General features: G+C 57.3%; 1 protein-coding gene across 3 annotated transcripts in view; it reads left to right on the plus strand.

The window, feature by feature from the left end:
- ADGRD1 (adhesion G protein-coupled receptor D1) overlaps nucleotides 1-14,857 on the plus strand; it is a 150,265-nt gene that overhangs the window by 110,260 nt on the left and 25,148 nt on the right. For all 3 annotated transcript variants that reach the window (XM_082418223.1, XM_082418225.1, XM_082418224.1), the window contains 3 exons: nucleotides 7,892-7,995; nucleotides 9,449-9,560; nucleotides 12,081-12,234. In XM_082418223.1, the coding sequence (XP_082274349.1) occupies nucleotides 7,892-7,995; nucleotides 9,449-9,560; nucleotides 12,081-12,234 (370 nt within the window). The remainder of the gene's footprint in view (nucleotides 1-7,891; nucleotides 7,996-9,448; nucleotides 9,561-12,080; nucleotides 12,235-14,857) is intronic.

The raw sequence follows: 14,857 nt of genomic DNA on the forward strand, positions 1-14,857 counted from the left end.
GGCCAATTTCATTATCCCCCAGTCCTCCACCCAGACCCAGGCTGCTACTTCAGGGGAAAAGCAGCCACTGCTTCCTTTATCCTAGAATCTTCTGAGAAGCATCTGCTCTGGAGCTGTGATGGGGCTTGAGCTGCAGGGGAAGCTGGCAGCGGGGTCCCCGAGGGCTCCTCTCTCAGGGCTGCCCTCAGGATCGAGAGCGCCCTCCGTGGGGTTGGGGTGTGAGCATGGTGGCCAGGAGCGAGGACGCCAGGAATGAGCTGGGGTGGAGCTGGGGCGTCTCCATCCCGAGGGTCCAAGGACTGACGTGCAGCCCCCCGGAGGGAGGGAGACGGGAGAGAGAGGGATAGAGGGTCGGGCAGGGAGGCCAAGGGCTCCACGGTGGTTCAGGGCGGTCAGCTCTGGGCTGGAGGACTGAGTCGGGGACTGAAGTGTGTGATGACCCAGATCGGGTAGATTCCACATTTTTTGTCGTAGGCATTATGGATCTCCGCATGGTGGTGGAACAAGGGGCAAAGGGGGACCATCTCTGATAAGCTGCCACCCCCTGCGTCAGGGGCGAGGAGACCTACGGGAGCCCAAGGGCTCCTTGCCGGACTGAGGTGAAGCCAGGGCCAGTTCCTTGGGGTGCGTTTGCTCTAAAGATGCTGCACCACGTGGGAAAGTGCAACAACACAGAAGGCAGGGTTGAGCGCGCCGGCTCCCCCCCCATCCCGGGTCTCCCAGGGCCCTGCCCGGAGCAGCGGCTGGCTCTGTCACCTCAGAGGCAGTCTCCGTGTCACCCCCTGTTCCTTCAACACAGGGCTGCGTGCTGTGAAGACTGTTGTGTGCTTCTGAAAGACGTATCCTGGTGACTGGTCCATCCCTGTCTGCGCGGACCTACCTCACTCATTTTCACCACTGCGTGCCTCGCCCCGCCCAGCCCGTGATTTCTCTGTGGATCAGCATCAGGTGACGGCAGTCTTTGGCTGCTGCGAACAACAAATATCTGGGTGCCGACTCCCTTCCCTTCACTGTGAGCGCGTCTGTAGGAGAACTCACCACAGTGGCCCTGCGGGGTCAAGCAGCGCGAGGCTTTAGCTTTTCATAGATGCTTGAAGCCACCATTTATGGGGGGGGGGGTCTGCTCCAGCCCCGCCTCCGTGCAGAGTGTTGGGGTGACGGGTGTCTTGGGTCCACGTCCTCCCGTTGTCCACACGCCTCCCCCAACAGAGGCTGTACGTGCCTTGCAGTCTCAGTGTCGCGTTACCCCCGTCCCACCCCCATGTATAAAGCTGGAGGTCACACAGCTTCCGGTTAGTGTCTTGGGGGCCGGCAGCCTCAGGGGCAGGGCCGGCGGCTCCGCGGCTCCCACCAAGGAGCTGGACGCAGGAGAGATCCGTTCCCCAGGACCCCAGTCTTGTCCAGGTGCCGGGCCTTTGCTCTGAGACCCACCCCTTCCCCTGCTGGGCTCTGCATCGCAGGGCTGACCACTGCTGGCTGGCTTCCCAGGTCCCTGCCCCTTGGGGCTCTGGTAGGAGGTGGGAGGGGAAGGCGGTGAGGCCCCGTGCCCATCCTCTCTCGCGAGCCTCAGGCGGATTTCCTGGCCTTGTCTTTGCAGCCCCCCGCTGGGCAGCTCCTCCAGCCCGTGGCCCTGGCTTCCCCAGGTGACCATGGGCCAAGCAGGTGGCTTCCTGCTGTGATTAATTGATGCCTGGGTCGCGCCATCGTCCCCGTGGCATCTCTGTTCCCCTCTCCCCTTTGTGAACGCTGCCCTGAATTAAGTCTCCAAATCTTTGAGAGGCCGAAGCGGTTGCTGTTTTCCTAGCCGGCCCCAGACCGGCACACAAGCTGTGGGGCTGAGGGGAGATGATGAGGCATCCCCAGGAGCCTGGTCTGGGTAACAAGGGGGTGAAGGGGCTCCGTCCTCGCCCCCGCTGGCTCCTTTGATGAGGTAACTAGCCTGAGGAAGGCAAGTCACTGACATCTTTTGAAAGACATCGGAGCCAAGTCTTCATGCATCCCGTGGGGAGAAATCCCACCCGCTGCACCACTGCAGGGCTGTGGGTACCAGACCAGGCGCCGACGGTCTGGTACCGATGACCTTTGGACAGAAGCTCATCTCTGCCTGTCCTTGGGGCTGTGGGCTTATTTCCACCCCTGGAATGTGAGATTCATCTGCCGTCTGGACTCAGTGCAGCGGGTGTGGCCGGCAGAACCTGCAGCTTGTTAAGCCCAGGGACTGTCTCCACACCCCCGGCTGTCCAGGGGCTGAAGGAAGGCGCGTGGCTCAGCCGCCCCGCGGAGGGCAAGCTCCACCTGGATCCCAGCAGGAGGGGAGACCAGAGGCAGGACGGAGCCGGCCTGGCAGAGAGCTGGGGGTGGGGTGGCAGAAGCAGAGGAAACGGAACACAGGGTCCAGGGGCAGCGAGGGGCTGAGAGCATCCGCACCCGGGCTGATCCAGCGAGCGGGCTGCATGCGCTCAGACGTGTCCCCACTTGTCCTCCGCTCTGCTCGGCCGCAGGTTCCCTTGACAACTGGTTCCTTCCAAGTCCAGCCAGTGAGAACCAGGCACGAAGTGATACACCCCTGCTGTCGCTCAGAGGCTCCTGACGCTGCCTGTGTCACCTCCGTGGTCCCTGCTCCTGCCGTACCCCGCCTCCGCCGCCGACCTCAGCTCATGGGACAGGCCTGTTGTGTTTCCAGCTCTGCCAGTGGCCCCAGCTCTGCTCACATCTCCCCTTCCCATTGTCCTTCCCACCCTACGAGGGCAGAGGCTCTTGCTGCGGCTGTGCTCTGGGACCCTCACCACCATCTCCTTTTTCCGGGTTTCCCACACTTCTACACCTACTTCCTATGTTCAGTCCCCTCTGCTGAATCTTTCCGGAGGTGTGGACCCTCCTGACAGAGCGACTAAGGTGGTGAGGCAGAGGTGCAGGCGGGGCTGATCACTCGGGGGCCTTGGAGACCCTGGGAGGGAATGTGGATTTCATTCTAGGTGCAGGGGTGCCCAGGAGGCGGGTAAGCTGGGAGCCATGTGTGCTGAGTGGCGACTTGGCTGAAATGGGGAGCGGTGAGGGGGTCCAGGGGCTGGAGGAGGTTAAGGCAGAGGCTCGGAAACTGGGGAGAAAGAGGGATGCATAGCTACATGTCAGCTGAGGAACCCACAGGACTGGGTGAGGGTGGGCTCTGAGGGGAGAGGGAGGACCCAGCGTGACTCTCAGGTCTGGGCCCCCCTCCCCGTCCCCCACCGATCACCTCACCACGGCCTCTGTGTCCATCACAGCCTGGTCAGTCTCAGAACTAGCATCCTTATTTCCTCACTCATGTATTTATCTGTTTATGCCTTTGTTCACTATCTGCTTTCCCCACCGCAGTGCAAGCCCCAGGCTTGGCACACAGTGGGTGCTTAATACGTGCTTGATGCAGAGGGGGGCCCAGGCCTTCTGGGGTCAGCACTGTCTTGCCAGCTGTGCAGCGCTGGGCAGTCACGTTTCCTCGTCGTGATGACCAGGATGCCCGCAGGCTGCTCTGCGGGTTCAGTGCCTGCATGCAGCAGGTGCCCAGTAAAGGCAGCTCCGCTCTTCCCCTCTTGACCATCCACTCCTCTGTGAATGCCCCACTACCCCAGACAGGCATTCTGATCTCGGTTCACCTCTGGAGCATCTGGAGTTTTCCAGTCCTCTGTTAGATGCTGGGGATCCCGACAAGACAGACAGCGCTCGTGTCCGCGGACCGCGGACCTCACCACTCAGAGCGCACGCGGCTTCCAGGCCGGGGGACCCTCTCCCGGCCTCTCCGCCCACTTCCTGCCGTGTGTCGGGGCCTGCGTGACGCCCACACCCCCGCCCGTCCCACCTCACAAGGCACAGGCTGTCTGCAGGTTACAGCGGAGCCGTGTTTAACACAGGATGCAAGTTCACTTAATACACTGACTAACCAGTGGGCTGAACGTGTGTTAAAGTTATAAAGCTCTTATATAAAAAGAGAGGGAAGTAAACCCTTCAGGCAATCAGGGTCTCTCAGATTGCCCGCCACCAACACACACACCATTCTGCTCTGTAGATTTGACAGCTGTTTTAAACCAGAAAGGTCTGAAGACCCCGACTTCTGCAGGCAAGTTCCTCCTGGTCCCTCCTTTGGTCTGCCTCAGTGCTATTCAGACCACTGTACAGAAGGATGATATATGGGGTTACCTGCACAGACTGTGGATACTCCAGTTTATGGGGGATCTTAGGGGTTTTCAAGGGTCCTTTTGATCACCTCTCATTTTTACCTTATGGCCTCACTTTATAATTCAAGTGCCATGGAAAATACGATCTTCCAATCTAGTTTGCCTTATGTTCTGTATAACCATTTCAAGACGGGCTGGCCAGGATGTTAGCAAGGGAGGGGCCATATCTCATTTTTTAAGTGTTCCCTATCGTGCCTGGCTTGAGGCTGGCTTTGGTTGGGTTTGGTAAAAGTTGTGATGAAGAGTTGGTTGATTGGTGGGGTTCATTGATGGTAAGATTGGTTGATGGTTGAATTGGTTGATAATAGGGTTGGTTGATGGTTGAATTGGTTGATAATAGGGTTGGTTGATGGTGGGGTTGACTGATGGTGGGGTTGGAAGGCATATGGTACAGGGTTGGGTAGGTGTGGGTCTGAGGCTAGGGCTGGACTCCCATTTATCAGAAGCTCTAGGCCGAGTGTATGTGCAGAAAACAGGAAAAGATTTCAGCTAGTCTGGCTGGCCAGGTACAGCCCTCACGCCTGGAAGCTTCTACATTGTGCAGTGAAACTCTCACGTGAGCCTACTGGAAGCTCCCTAGCTCTGTGAGTGGAGGAGGTAAAGATTTATTACCTCTTGGGTTTCCCTGGTGGCTCAGTGGTTAAGAATCCGCCTGCCAATGCAGGGGACAAGGGTTCAAGCCCTGGTCTGGGAAGTTCCCACACGCCACGGAGCAATGAAGCCCGTGCGCCACAACTACTGAGCCTGCGCTCTAGAGCCCAAAAGCCACAACTACTGAGTCCTCGTGCCCCAACTACTGAAGCCCACGCGCCTAGAGCCCGTGTTCTGCAACAAGAGAAGCCACCGCGATGAGAAGCCCATGCACCGCAACGAAGAGTAGCCCCCGCTCACCGCAACTGGAGAAAGCACGCACGTAGCAAGGAAGACCCAACGCAGCCAAAAATAAATAAATAAAATAAATAAATAAATTAAAAAAAAAAAAAGATTTATTACCTCTCTAAGAGGTATGCAAACAGTGATGTCGATTAAATACATCTTTTATGGTGAATCAGTGCGGGAGTCAGGGGAGTAGACTTGAGGGCTCTTTCTACCCTAAAACCTTCAGCAAATACCTGTGGAAAACCATCATTCTCAGTAGTACCCTGCTGTTCTCAGAGCTGTGGTTGATGAGACAGTGGAAGTTTCAGGAACGTGATCTCTCTCCTTGAAGAGCTCACCATCTCTCTGGGAGTAAGAAGACTCTCCCGTGAAACGTGACAGTAGTATCAGAGTGGGACGCATCCCACTGGGGGGATGTGAGATGTTTGGGCAGTACAGCGATGAACAGGGGTGGGAAGAGCTGCAACTTTGGGGTGCGAGGACTCGTGTGGAGAACTTGGGCTCAGGGCCAGACTCGGAACGGGACGTCCCAGTGGCAATGGGGTGAAGGTGTCACGGGGGCCAGGCTAGCTCTTGGATGCTGACATGTTGCTATCCTTCATTTGCTGTCATTTCCATTGGTAATTTAGGTTAATTTCAATTAGGTGAGTGCTGCAGAGGTGGACCTTAGTTTCCAAGAACAGTTGATGATCTGTGATGCCCATAAACTCTGGTAACTGATACTTCCCTCCACCTCTAGGCAGAGATCATTGTCATGGTGGGACAGGACTTTTCAACCGTCTTATGAGACAGCAAAGAAAGGTGACATAGTTGGTATAATGTTAGTGATTCCTCACCTGGTTTTTTTTTTTTTTTTTTTTTTTAAAAATAGTAGTCAGATACTATTTTATTTTTAAATTTTATTTATTTATTTTATTTATGGCTGTGTTGGGTCTTCGCTTCTGTGCGAGGGCCCTCTCTAGTTGTGGCAAGCGGGGGCCACTCTTCATCGTGGTACGCGGGCCTCTCACTATCGCGGCCTCTCTTGTTGCGGAGCACAGGCTCCAGACGCGCAGGCTCAGTAGTTGTGGCTCACGGGCCTAGTTGCTCCGCGGCATGTGGGATCTTCCCAGACCAGGGCTCGAACCCGTGTTCCCCGCATTGGCAGGCAGATTCTCAACCACTGCGCCACCAGGGAAGCCCCCCTCACCTGGTTTTAGTTCTCCGTTTCTGAAAAGTATCGCTTGAAGTAATGGCACTTCCAAAGAGATACTCTCTTCCCCTCTCCCAAAGAGTTTGAGAAATGCCAAGTTTAACATAGCTGTCTCTATCTATATATTTACCCGAAGGAGTCTCAGAAGCCTTAAGTTGCTTGTATTCACCAAAAGTCTTTAAAGGCAGATAGAGAGTGCAGCTTTTCCGAAACTTATCTAAAACCAGAAACATCGTTTCACAGAAGACCAGTGACAGCATCGCTCAGGAATTAGTGTTAAGCAATACAGTGCAGGAAAGTGGCTCTAGGAATGTATTTCCATTTGCCTTCCACAGATTTGTGATGGCTCAGAACACCGCTTGGCCTTTCTATCTGCAGATGGAGAACTTTAGGGTCCAGATCTTGGGATGTTGCCGAGAAGGCCGCTGCAGGAACGCACTGGTGGCCCCTCCTGTCTAGGAAGCTTGTTTTCCTGCATAGACAGGGGTTACTCCTGAGGGCCCTCCCGCCCCCATGTCCAGGGCTGCTGGGTCCAGGCTTCTGCCTCCCCTGCCAGGGATTCAGCCAGGGACTGAAAGTGTTTCTTGACCCCTCATTAAGTTATCAGTTCTCGGAAACCGACCGGCTGGCTCCCAAATTGTTCCCTGTGACCCACTTACGTTTCCTGGTGGGGCCTCCTGGGCCCCTCGTCCTGGACAACAGCCTTTTTCCGTACCTCAGAGTTGCCTCCTATTGTTCCCAATTAAGTCCCGGTGAACAGGGAAGAAAGCAGTTTAGCTGGAGGCCAAGGTCCCCAGGTGTCCTGGCCAAGGCTGGAGGGACCTTGATGTCTGGCGCTGGACACAAATGCAGAGCGAGCTCCAGGCTGGGTCTTTGATGCTGACGGAGGAGCAGGAAGCTCCCGGGATGCTGGTCTCCTAGGCCTGTGGCTTAGGGAGCACGGAGATTCTTGGATCCCAGGGTCAAATGTATGTGACCTCGAGAGGCCAGCTCCTGGAGTTGGGCTTGTGCTGTTAGGTGAGCTGTCGTTTCTGTCCCCGTCCTTTGTGGCTTTGCATCCACTTGACTTACTGCCTACGTTTATGCTCTACTGGGCATCAGGGATACCAGCCAACTCTTACATTGCTCCGAGCACTTCACATATGAAAATTCATTCCTAGGTCGTCAGCTGGGACTTGCACCGGGGCCTATGGGTCAGGCTCTTACGGGAACCCTACATGCCGGGCGCAGAGGCACGGGGCAGGCGGGGAGCAGTGGGGGAAGGGAGCGGATGCAGTAGCAGCGCAGGGGCGGGGCGGGTGGAGGGACCTGAGTGATGGGTGGAGCCATTTGGAGCGTCTGAAATGCGCAGAACCAAGGGCCAACACCAAAGGACTGGCCCTGTGGGTGGCAACACCAGGGCATCAGGGGGAGAGGCAGGCGCTGGCGGTCCAGTGGCCAACCCTGGACGGTCCAGTGGCCGCCTCGTGCTCAGCTGTGCATTAGCCCTGGGACCCCTTCCAGCCTGAAGCCCCCCGATCAGGCTCGGGCCACATTAGCCACGGGGCCAGTCCCCCTCTAGGGCCTGGACCGGCGGCGGCTGACTGCCTCCGCTCTGCTTCCCGCGCAGCTCACGCGCGGACACCAGGTGGCGCTCTCGTCCGTCAGCTACATCGGCTGCTCGCTGTCCGTGCTCTGCCTGACCATCACGCTCGTCACCTTCGCCGTGCTGTCGTGAGTCATCTTCTGCTCTCCCCCGGGGCCCAGGGGGTTGGGCGGCTTTGTGCAAATGTCAGTGCCACCCCTGCCCACTTCGATTTCCCTTCCGGCACTTGCGCTCGGCAGGCGGCAAATGCCGGCCCCTATTAGAGTCTGCACACGGTGTGTGACAGCTGGACGGCTGTTCCTCGATTACCTTTTGTTTTGAAATCTGGGGCGCAGGGAGGGGGCTCTGGGCGCTGGGAAAGAGAGAGGGGAGAGGAGGTGCCGTGGAATTGGAGGGCACCCGGCTTCAGCTAACCTGGAAGGCTCTGGAAAGGTCCCCAGCCCACAAGGTTTTCTGTCTTCTGGCCAGGGGGGAGCCAGAACTGAGGACCTCCCCCCAGATGATATCAAAACAGCCAGAGCTTTGTGGGGCTGGGCTGCAGGAGGCCCCGGGGGTGGGAACACTGGGGGGCCCCTGCCTCCCTGCCGGCTGAAGCCACGTCTGGTCAGAGATTGAGGTCACCCCTGCAGCCCCCCAAGAGGAGGCCGGCAGCTCAGTCCCTCCGTGGCCCTTTCTGAACCGGGACAGAAAAATAAGACGAGAGCCGTGAGTCTGGGCGGACAGCTGACTGGGGGCTGCTTGCACACTCCCCTCCGAGCTGCTGGGCTTCAGAGAAGGGCGTTTTCCCCACACCTGGCCGGGCCCGCTCTCCGGGGATGCTCGCGAGTTTATCTGCCCCTCTTCCTCCACCCCTGGGCTTCCTCCTGGGGGTTCCCAGGTTTGGCTGGTCGGGGGGCTGCGGCAGCATCAGCAGGGGAGGCTGTCAGCTTCCCCGGCTCCCCCCATCCCCACTGCTGCCCACTGGGGACCCGGGCGCCCTGGGGGGTGGGGGGCAGGGGTACACCTTGGACACGGGAGCTTCTGGAGGGATCCGAGCCGGGTGAGAGGAGACCGGCGCGGGTTTGAAGGGACCCCAGCGTTACGCTCAGGACGTTCCTCGTTCCTCAGCTATTTGCTCAGCAAGCCCACCCCACCCAGGCGTAGTCAGCTCTGAGGACGCAGCTGCGCCCAAGACAGATAAAAACACACCTGGCTGGGGGGGGGGGGGCAGACAACGAGTGAGGATGCAAAGGCTGAAGACACATCTTCACAGCCGTCCGAGCCCTGAGAGCAGTTCAGAGAGGAAGTGGGGCTCCTTCAGGCTCCGGAAGTTCTCTCTAAGGGGAGACCTGGGAAGGGACTTCACTGCAGAGGAACGGCTGGTGCAAAGGCCCCGAGGCTGGAGCGGGCTGGGGGTCTGTGAGCAGGGAAAGGGAAGAGCTGAGTCGGGCAAGGATCAGGCCCTGCAAGGCCTGTGGAAGGAGCTGGGTCGTTTCCGAGAGTGATAGGGAGCCATCGAGGGTTCACAGCTGGGAGTGGCAGCATCTGGGCGGGCTTATCAGGCCCTCTTCGGTGGCCTCACCCCTGCCTCTCTGCCCCCAGCTCGGTCAGCACGATCCGGAACCAGCGCTACCACATCCACGCCAACTTGTCCTGTGCCATCCTGGTGGCCCAGGTCCTGTTGCTCATCAGCTTCCGCTTCGAGCCGGGCACGGTGAGTGCACCCCCTCGGTCCTGCGGGGCCCACAGCGGGCCTCCCTCCCATCCCGTCCTCGCCCAACTGTCACCAGGGCTGGCACCTTCTCCTGCTGGCTTAGTTCAGAACTCAGACCACCGGATAGCCAGGCTATGTTTCCCCTGGGAGAGACAGGGACGATGACAGGCAGGAGTGGCTTCCCCGCTCAGCCTCAGTCTCGGTAATGACGACACTTACGGCCCTGACTGCGTGCTGGGCGCCGTGCTGAGGGCTTACGTAGACCCACTCAGTTAATCCTCATAACAAGCCCACGAGGCGGTGCCGTCGTAACCCGCCTGCTACAGATGCCAAGTTGAAGCACGAGGGAGTTACAGCCACTTACCCAGGGTGGCCTGGTAAGCACTGACCAGGTCCTGACCTCGTGCGGTCTTGCTGCAGACACTGCCCTCTATCGCTGCTCTGACCATACACACAGCCGCATCCCCTCTGCCTGCCAAGGGCCAGCGCTCTCTGCAAAGGGACCGTGAAGACCCAGACCCACCTTGTCTCTGCCCTTTGTATCAGGCGGGGGGTTCTCCGGGGACCTAGGAAGCCTTAGATCTCACAGAAAGTGAAATGCTGAGACCAGACTGACCCAGGCTTGGGTGCTGTGGGTCATAAACCTGGTTGAAGGGAAGAAGCAGCAGAGATGTGCTTGCTCTGCACCAGGAAGGAAGGGGGACCAGGCAGTTTAAGTCAGTGGTCCTGGGGCGCGATCACGGTTGGCTAACGGAAGATGAACTCTTTATCCCACGAAGTGAGGGTCAGCAGAGCGTCCTGTCCTCACTGCCCAGCAGGGTCCTCAGCCCACCTGCCTGTCCTGGGGCTGCTGCCTAAGGCGAGATCCGCCCTCCTCTGCTCACAGGTTTAGGGGTTCAGCCAAGCATCTCAGAAGTTCCCGGCTGTGCCGTGGACAGATGAGGCCTGCACCAGCCTCGTTCTCTCCTGCTGGGTGCTTTTCAAGCTCCACTGTGGATCATCACATGGGGTTTTCTTAAAACACAGCTTTGGGTTCAGCAGGCCCTGGAATTCCTATTTCCATCAGGTTCTCAGGTGATGGCTGAGGCTGCCTGTCCAAGCCACACTGGGAGGGGTGAGCGCCCACTGTGGGATGGCAGCAGGGGGGGAAGCGGTCCAGGCGTCCACCATCCAGATGGTGAGCCCAGGGACCGGGAGAACCTCCTGTGTGTCTAAAATCCCAGGCAGGGCTCTGAGTGGTCTGTCCATTGGATCACCTCTGTGGCAGACAGGACAGGTGACTGTGGTGGCCAGTCTCTGTGTGGGGAGGGGCCGCTCCCCACATGAAACGGGCAGCTGGTCCTAGAAGACGCAGGGCCACCGGTGCTGGGACTACAAAAATAACAGATGTGTCCCATATTTGTATCTAACTTTAACAGAGCCTGATGACCAGAAGCACAGCATTTCAGTAACTTGTTCCTTTTATTTCTTCCCTGAGAATCAACTGATCAGGGGGCCTTGGGAGGACAGGACATGGAGCCCCCGTAGAGATGGTTGTTCTTGGTTTCCATATTTGTTTCCTTCCCCAGGCTCCTGGTTCCCTGGCCCTCGTATCCGAGCTTAGGGATGGGTGGCGGTGGATTCACAGAGAGCATGGGCGGGGGGATCTCTGATTGAGGCTCCGGGGTGAATCTGAGCCCACATGGCTGAGCCTGGAGTTGTGGCCAAGACGCTAGGAGCAAGAGGGACCAGCAGACCGTTGCCGCCTTGAACAGGGCAGAGGCGCACGCAGTGCTGAGCAGCCCGCTGCCCTCGCCTGCTCGTCACCGAGAAGGCAGGTGGGATGTCAGTGCCCCGGGCAGCCAGAAGGAGCAGACATTACAGGTGGTTTGTGCACCTCTGTTCAGTACACCTGCTGAGAGTAAAGTCCCGTGAAGCGGCCGTGTCACTCAGGCCTTTCGGCTCCAGGTAGGCAACCAACACCTTGAAACGGAGAACTGAAAATTCCTGAGTCGGGAGGTGTCAGCCACGTCACAGGCTGCGCTCTCTCTGTCCCTTAACCCCCTTCCCCTCACGCGCTCCGCTCTGCAGCCCTCCCCTCCGGGCCGGGGTGGCTTCCACGGCTCCGGGCTCCCGTCCTTGGGTCCGAAGGAAGGAGGGAAAGCTGCTCACCGGCGCCTCCGCCCACCCCGGAGCCCATGCCCGGCGACCCGGCCAGTCACGTGCCCACCCCTGAGCCAATCCTGCTGCAGGGATGGGGATGTGTACGCTGATTGGCCGGACCGAGTCCCTGCCCCCTCATGAACCAATCACTGTACCTGGGAGGGGGTGTGGTGCAGTGATTGGCTACTGCCTGAGCAACGTGCCCCACTCAGCTCACTCAGCTGGGAAAGGCGAGGCGTGACTCCCCAGGAAGAAAGTGAGGCCACGTGTTTAGAAGGCTCCCCCAGAAAATGGGTGCAGGGAGGTTGGGACAACAGCAGGCTTCCACCGCTCACACCCCGAGAGAGCTTCTCCTCTGTGCCACTGCTTTGATCCTAGACCCCGTGCCAGGTGCTGGCCGTGCTTCTGCACTACTTCTTCCTGAGCGCCTTTGCGTGGATGCTGGTGGAAGGGCTGCATCTCTACAGCATGGTGATCAAGGTCTTTGGATCAGAGGACAGCAAGCACCGCTACTACTATGGGATCGGATGGGGTAGGTGGGGATGGGATGGGGCAGGTGGGGCAGAGGTGGGTTGTGATTTCGTCTTCATGTGAAACACCTCTAAGAGGCCAGGTGCTCTTAGGGTTGAACTTCCCTACACTCTTTTTCAAAAAAGTCAGTTTCCATGGGGAGTGCTTTGGATTTCTCTGTTCTAATGGTCGGCTTCCCTCCTCCCTGGGGAAAATCCCAGAGGCACTGCTCTGGAGCCGGTGCGGGGACAGTGGCCTGCTTCTCTTGGATTGACACCCCAGCTTTAATGCAGGGCACCAGGCAGGGGAGGTGGCCTCTAATCTCACAGTGTATGGGTGCCCTGGGGCGAGGGCAGTCGGGGCCCTGTGTTCTCAGCCAGTCACGCCTGGGATGGACCCTGTACAGTATGGGTTGTGGTTGGAGGGAGAAAAGGAATTCTGATCTCTCGGTCGCTCTTACCTGGAATAGAGTTTCTGCCCCGTGGTGCTGGGGAGAATGAGAAATGCAGGCAGCCTGCCCCAGGGGGATATTGTGGCTCTGGACTGGGTCCCGGGGGAGGGAGCCTGTCTTGTTGGCCACAGCCGCCTGGAGTGGAGCAGGTTGTAGCCCAGGTGTCCCAGCGTGTCAGTTTTACCCAGACTTAGTAGGTTTTCTTGAATAAATTTTTCTTAATTTGCTGCATGCCCTTGAGAAAATCTATAGAGACGTTAAGTGGTTGTGTTTTTTTAAAGCTAACTTTCGCTCGTCATGGCGGGCCTTCACCCTGGGAGTCACCTCCCCGCTGACTTGACTTCGCCTCACTTCCTTCTTGCCCATCCTGAGGAGGAGCCCCGGAGCACAGGAGACCCTGCTTCCTGCCAGAGTAATTGACACCCGGCGTTCTTGCATCTGCTGTAAAGCATTAATCCAGCATAAGGGACCTGCTACTTGTGTCTAGTTTTCTTGCGATAGATTTAATTTTCACAGTCCCCATGGTGCAGGGAGCAGACAGGCATTTTATTCTGTGCTTTGAGCTGGCTAACGTAGTTTATCTGGGGGACGTAGTGGAGGTAAATTATGTGCCCCTCCTGGCTTTCCTGCGGAGCCCAGAGAGGCTCACGGGGGCAACGTGGAGAGAGGAGGCACAGCCGCCGCCTCCCGATGGGTGTGGCCTCGCAGGGAACTCCCGGTGGTCGCCAGCGATGTCCTGTGTCCCACCTGCGGGCAGGCTCGCTGTTCATGCCGCGCTCCTCCTCACCTGGATGCCTTTGCTCTGGCTGGGCTCTCAGCAGGAATGTCCTCTCCTCTCCATTTTCTTCTTGGTGAGCCCAACTCAAGCATGACCTTCTCCTTCCATCCTGCCATGACTCCCTGACAGAGGAGGGTTGCTTCTGCCTCTGACTTCTGACTTCATTTAGTAAAAGGGTTTACAGGACAAGTGACCAACCACCTGTAATGGCTAGTTTCTGTATGGAAACGGTCAAATAGTTTAGAGAAATGTGCACACAGACACACGCACACACCCCGTAGCCACAGCAAGGACAGTTGAAATGAATTAAAAGTGTGGAGTTTGTCTCTGCAGTGACAGGAGTCAGGTGTGTTGGTTCAAGATGTAGGTGGGGGTCATAATCCAATCCAGCCCTGAAGGATCTCTTCTTTGGTCTGCACAGTGTTGGAGAAAAAAATGAATGATTTGCCAATACTTAAAAGTGGAGAGATTTTGCATAAAATTATAGAGTTCTTTTGAAAGGTGAGGTGATCTGGGAACCCTGAGCTTCCGTTCCTACTTGACAGCATTGGCTGCGACTGTACGGTTTCTGATGCCAGCGTCTTCCCTGCGGGTGTCTGAGTGTACAGCCTCTGTCAGACGCTCCCTGCAAATGGAGCGCTGGGCTGGGTTCCAGCAGGGCTCTGCCTCCACGTCAGCGTCCCCTTAACTGATTTCCTCAGGGCTCTGAACTGCGTCCTTCCTTCTGATGGGGTTCGACTTGGCTCTGGGCCTAAGTACAGACAATCTGCAGGCGGCTGGCCTCTCTCTACCTGCAGTTATGAATTAAGAGGGAGCTGGAGGCTGACCCAGGGCCCAGGGGGGTCACCCTGCAGGGAGGGTACCCCAGAGAGAGGCCACTTCCCTGGAGATTTTCACCGTGCTCTTACCCTGACCTTCAAATGGTATCATTTTTTGAAACTCAAGGACTGTGTTTTTGACCGAGTTGGGATTGGAGGTGTCAAATTAACAACATACCTGAAGTTTAGCTGCATGTCAGGTCCTGTGCTTGAACTTGAAAGGTGAGTGTAATGTAATCTTTGTCCTCAAGGAGTCCATGTGGGAACTGGGAGATCAGGTGAGTGATAAAACAGTTGAGCCTTTACACGTTGGTGCAGCAGACATGAATCTCTGACCACAAAGTCAGAAGTGAAAGAAATAATCATAAACTCAGTAGTGAAAGAAATGCAACTTGCTTTATTTTCCTCTGTTATGACTTCACTTCTTTTGTGAGTGCCCACTCATCAGAAGGTGAAAACGTCATCAGAGTTCATTCTGGACCCCGCCTTTCTCTGAAGTTGCGCTGGTGTCCCAGGGAGGTGACACAGTGCCAAGACCCTGGGACGTGCATCAGTCAGGGCAGGCTAGGTTATGCTGCCATAACAAGCAGCCTCCAAC

Source organism: Balaenoptera physalus, assembly GCF_965194825.1.
Source record: "Balaenoptera physalus genome assembly, chromosome: 12".
In the NCBI taxonomy this organism is placed as follows: Eukaryota; Metazoa; Chordata; class Mammalia; order Artiodactyla; family Balaenopteridae; genus Balaenoptera; species Balaenoptera physalus.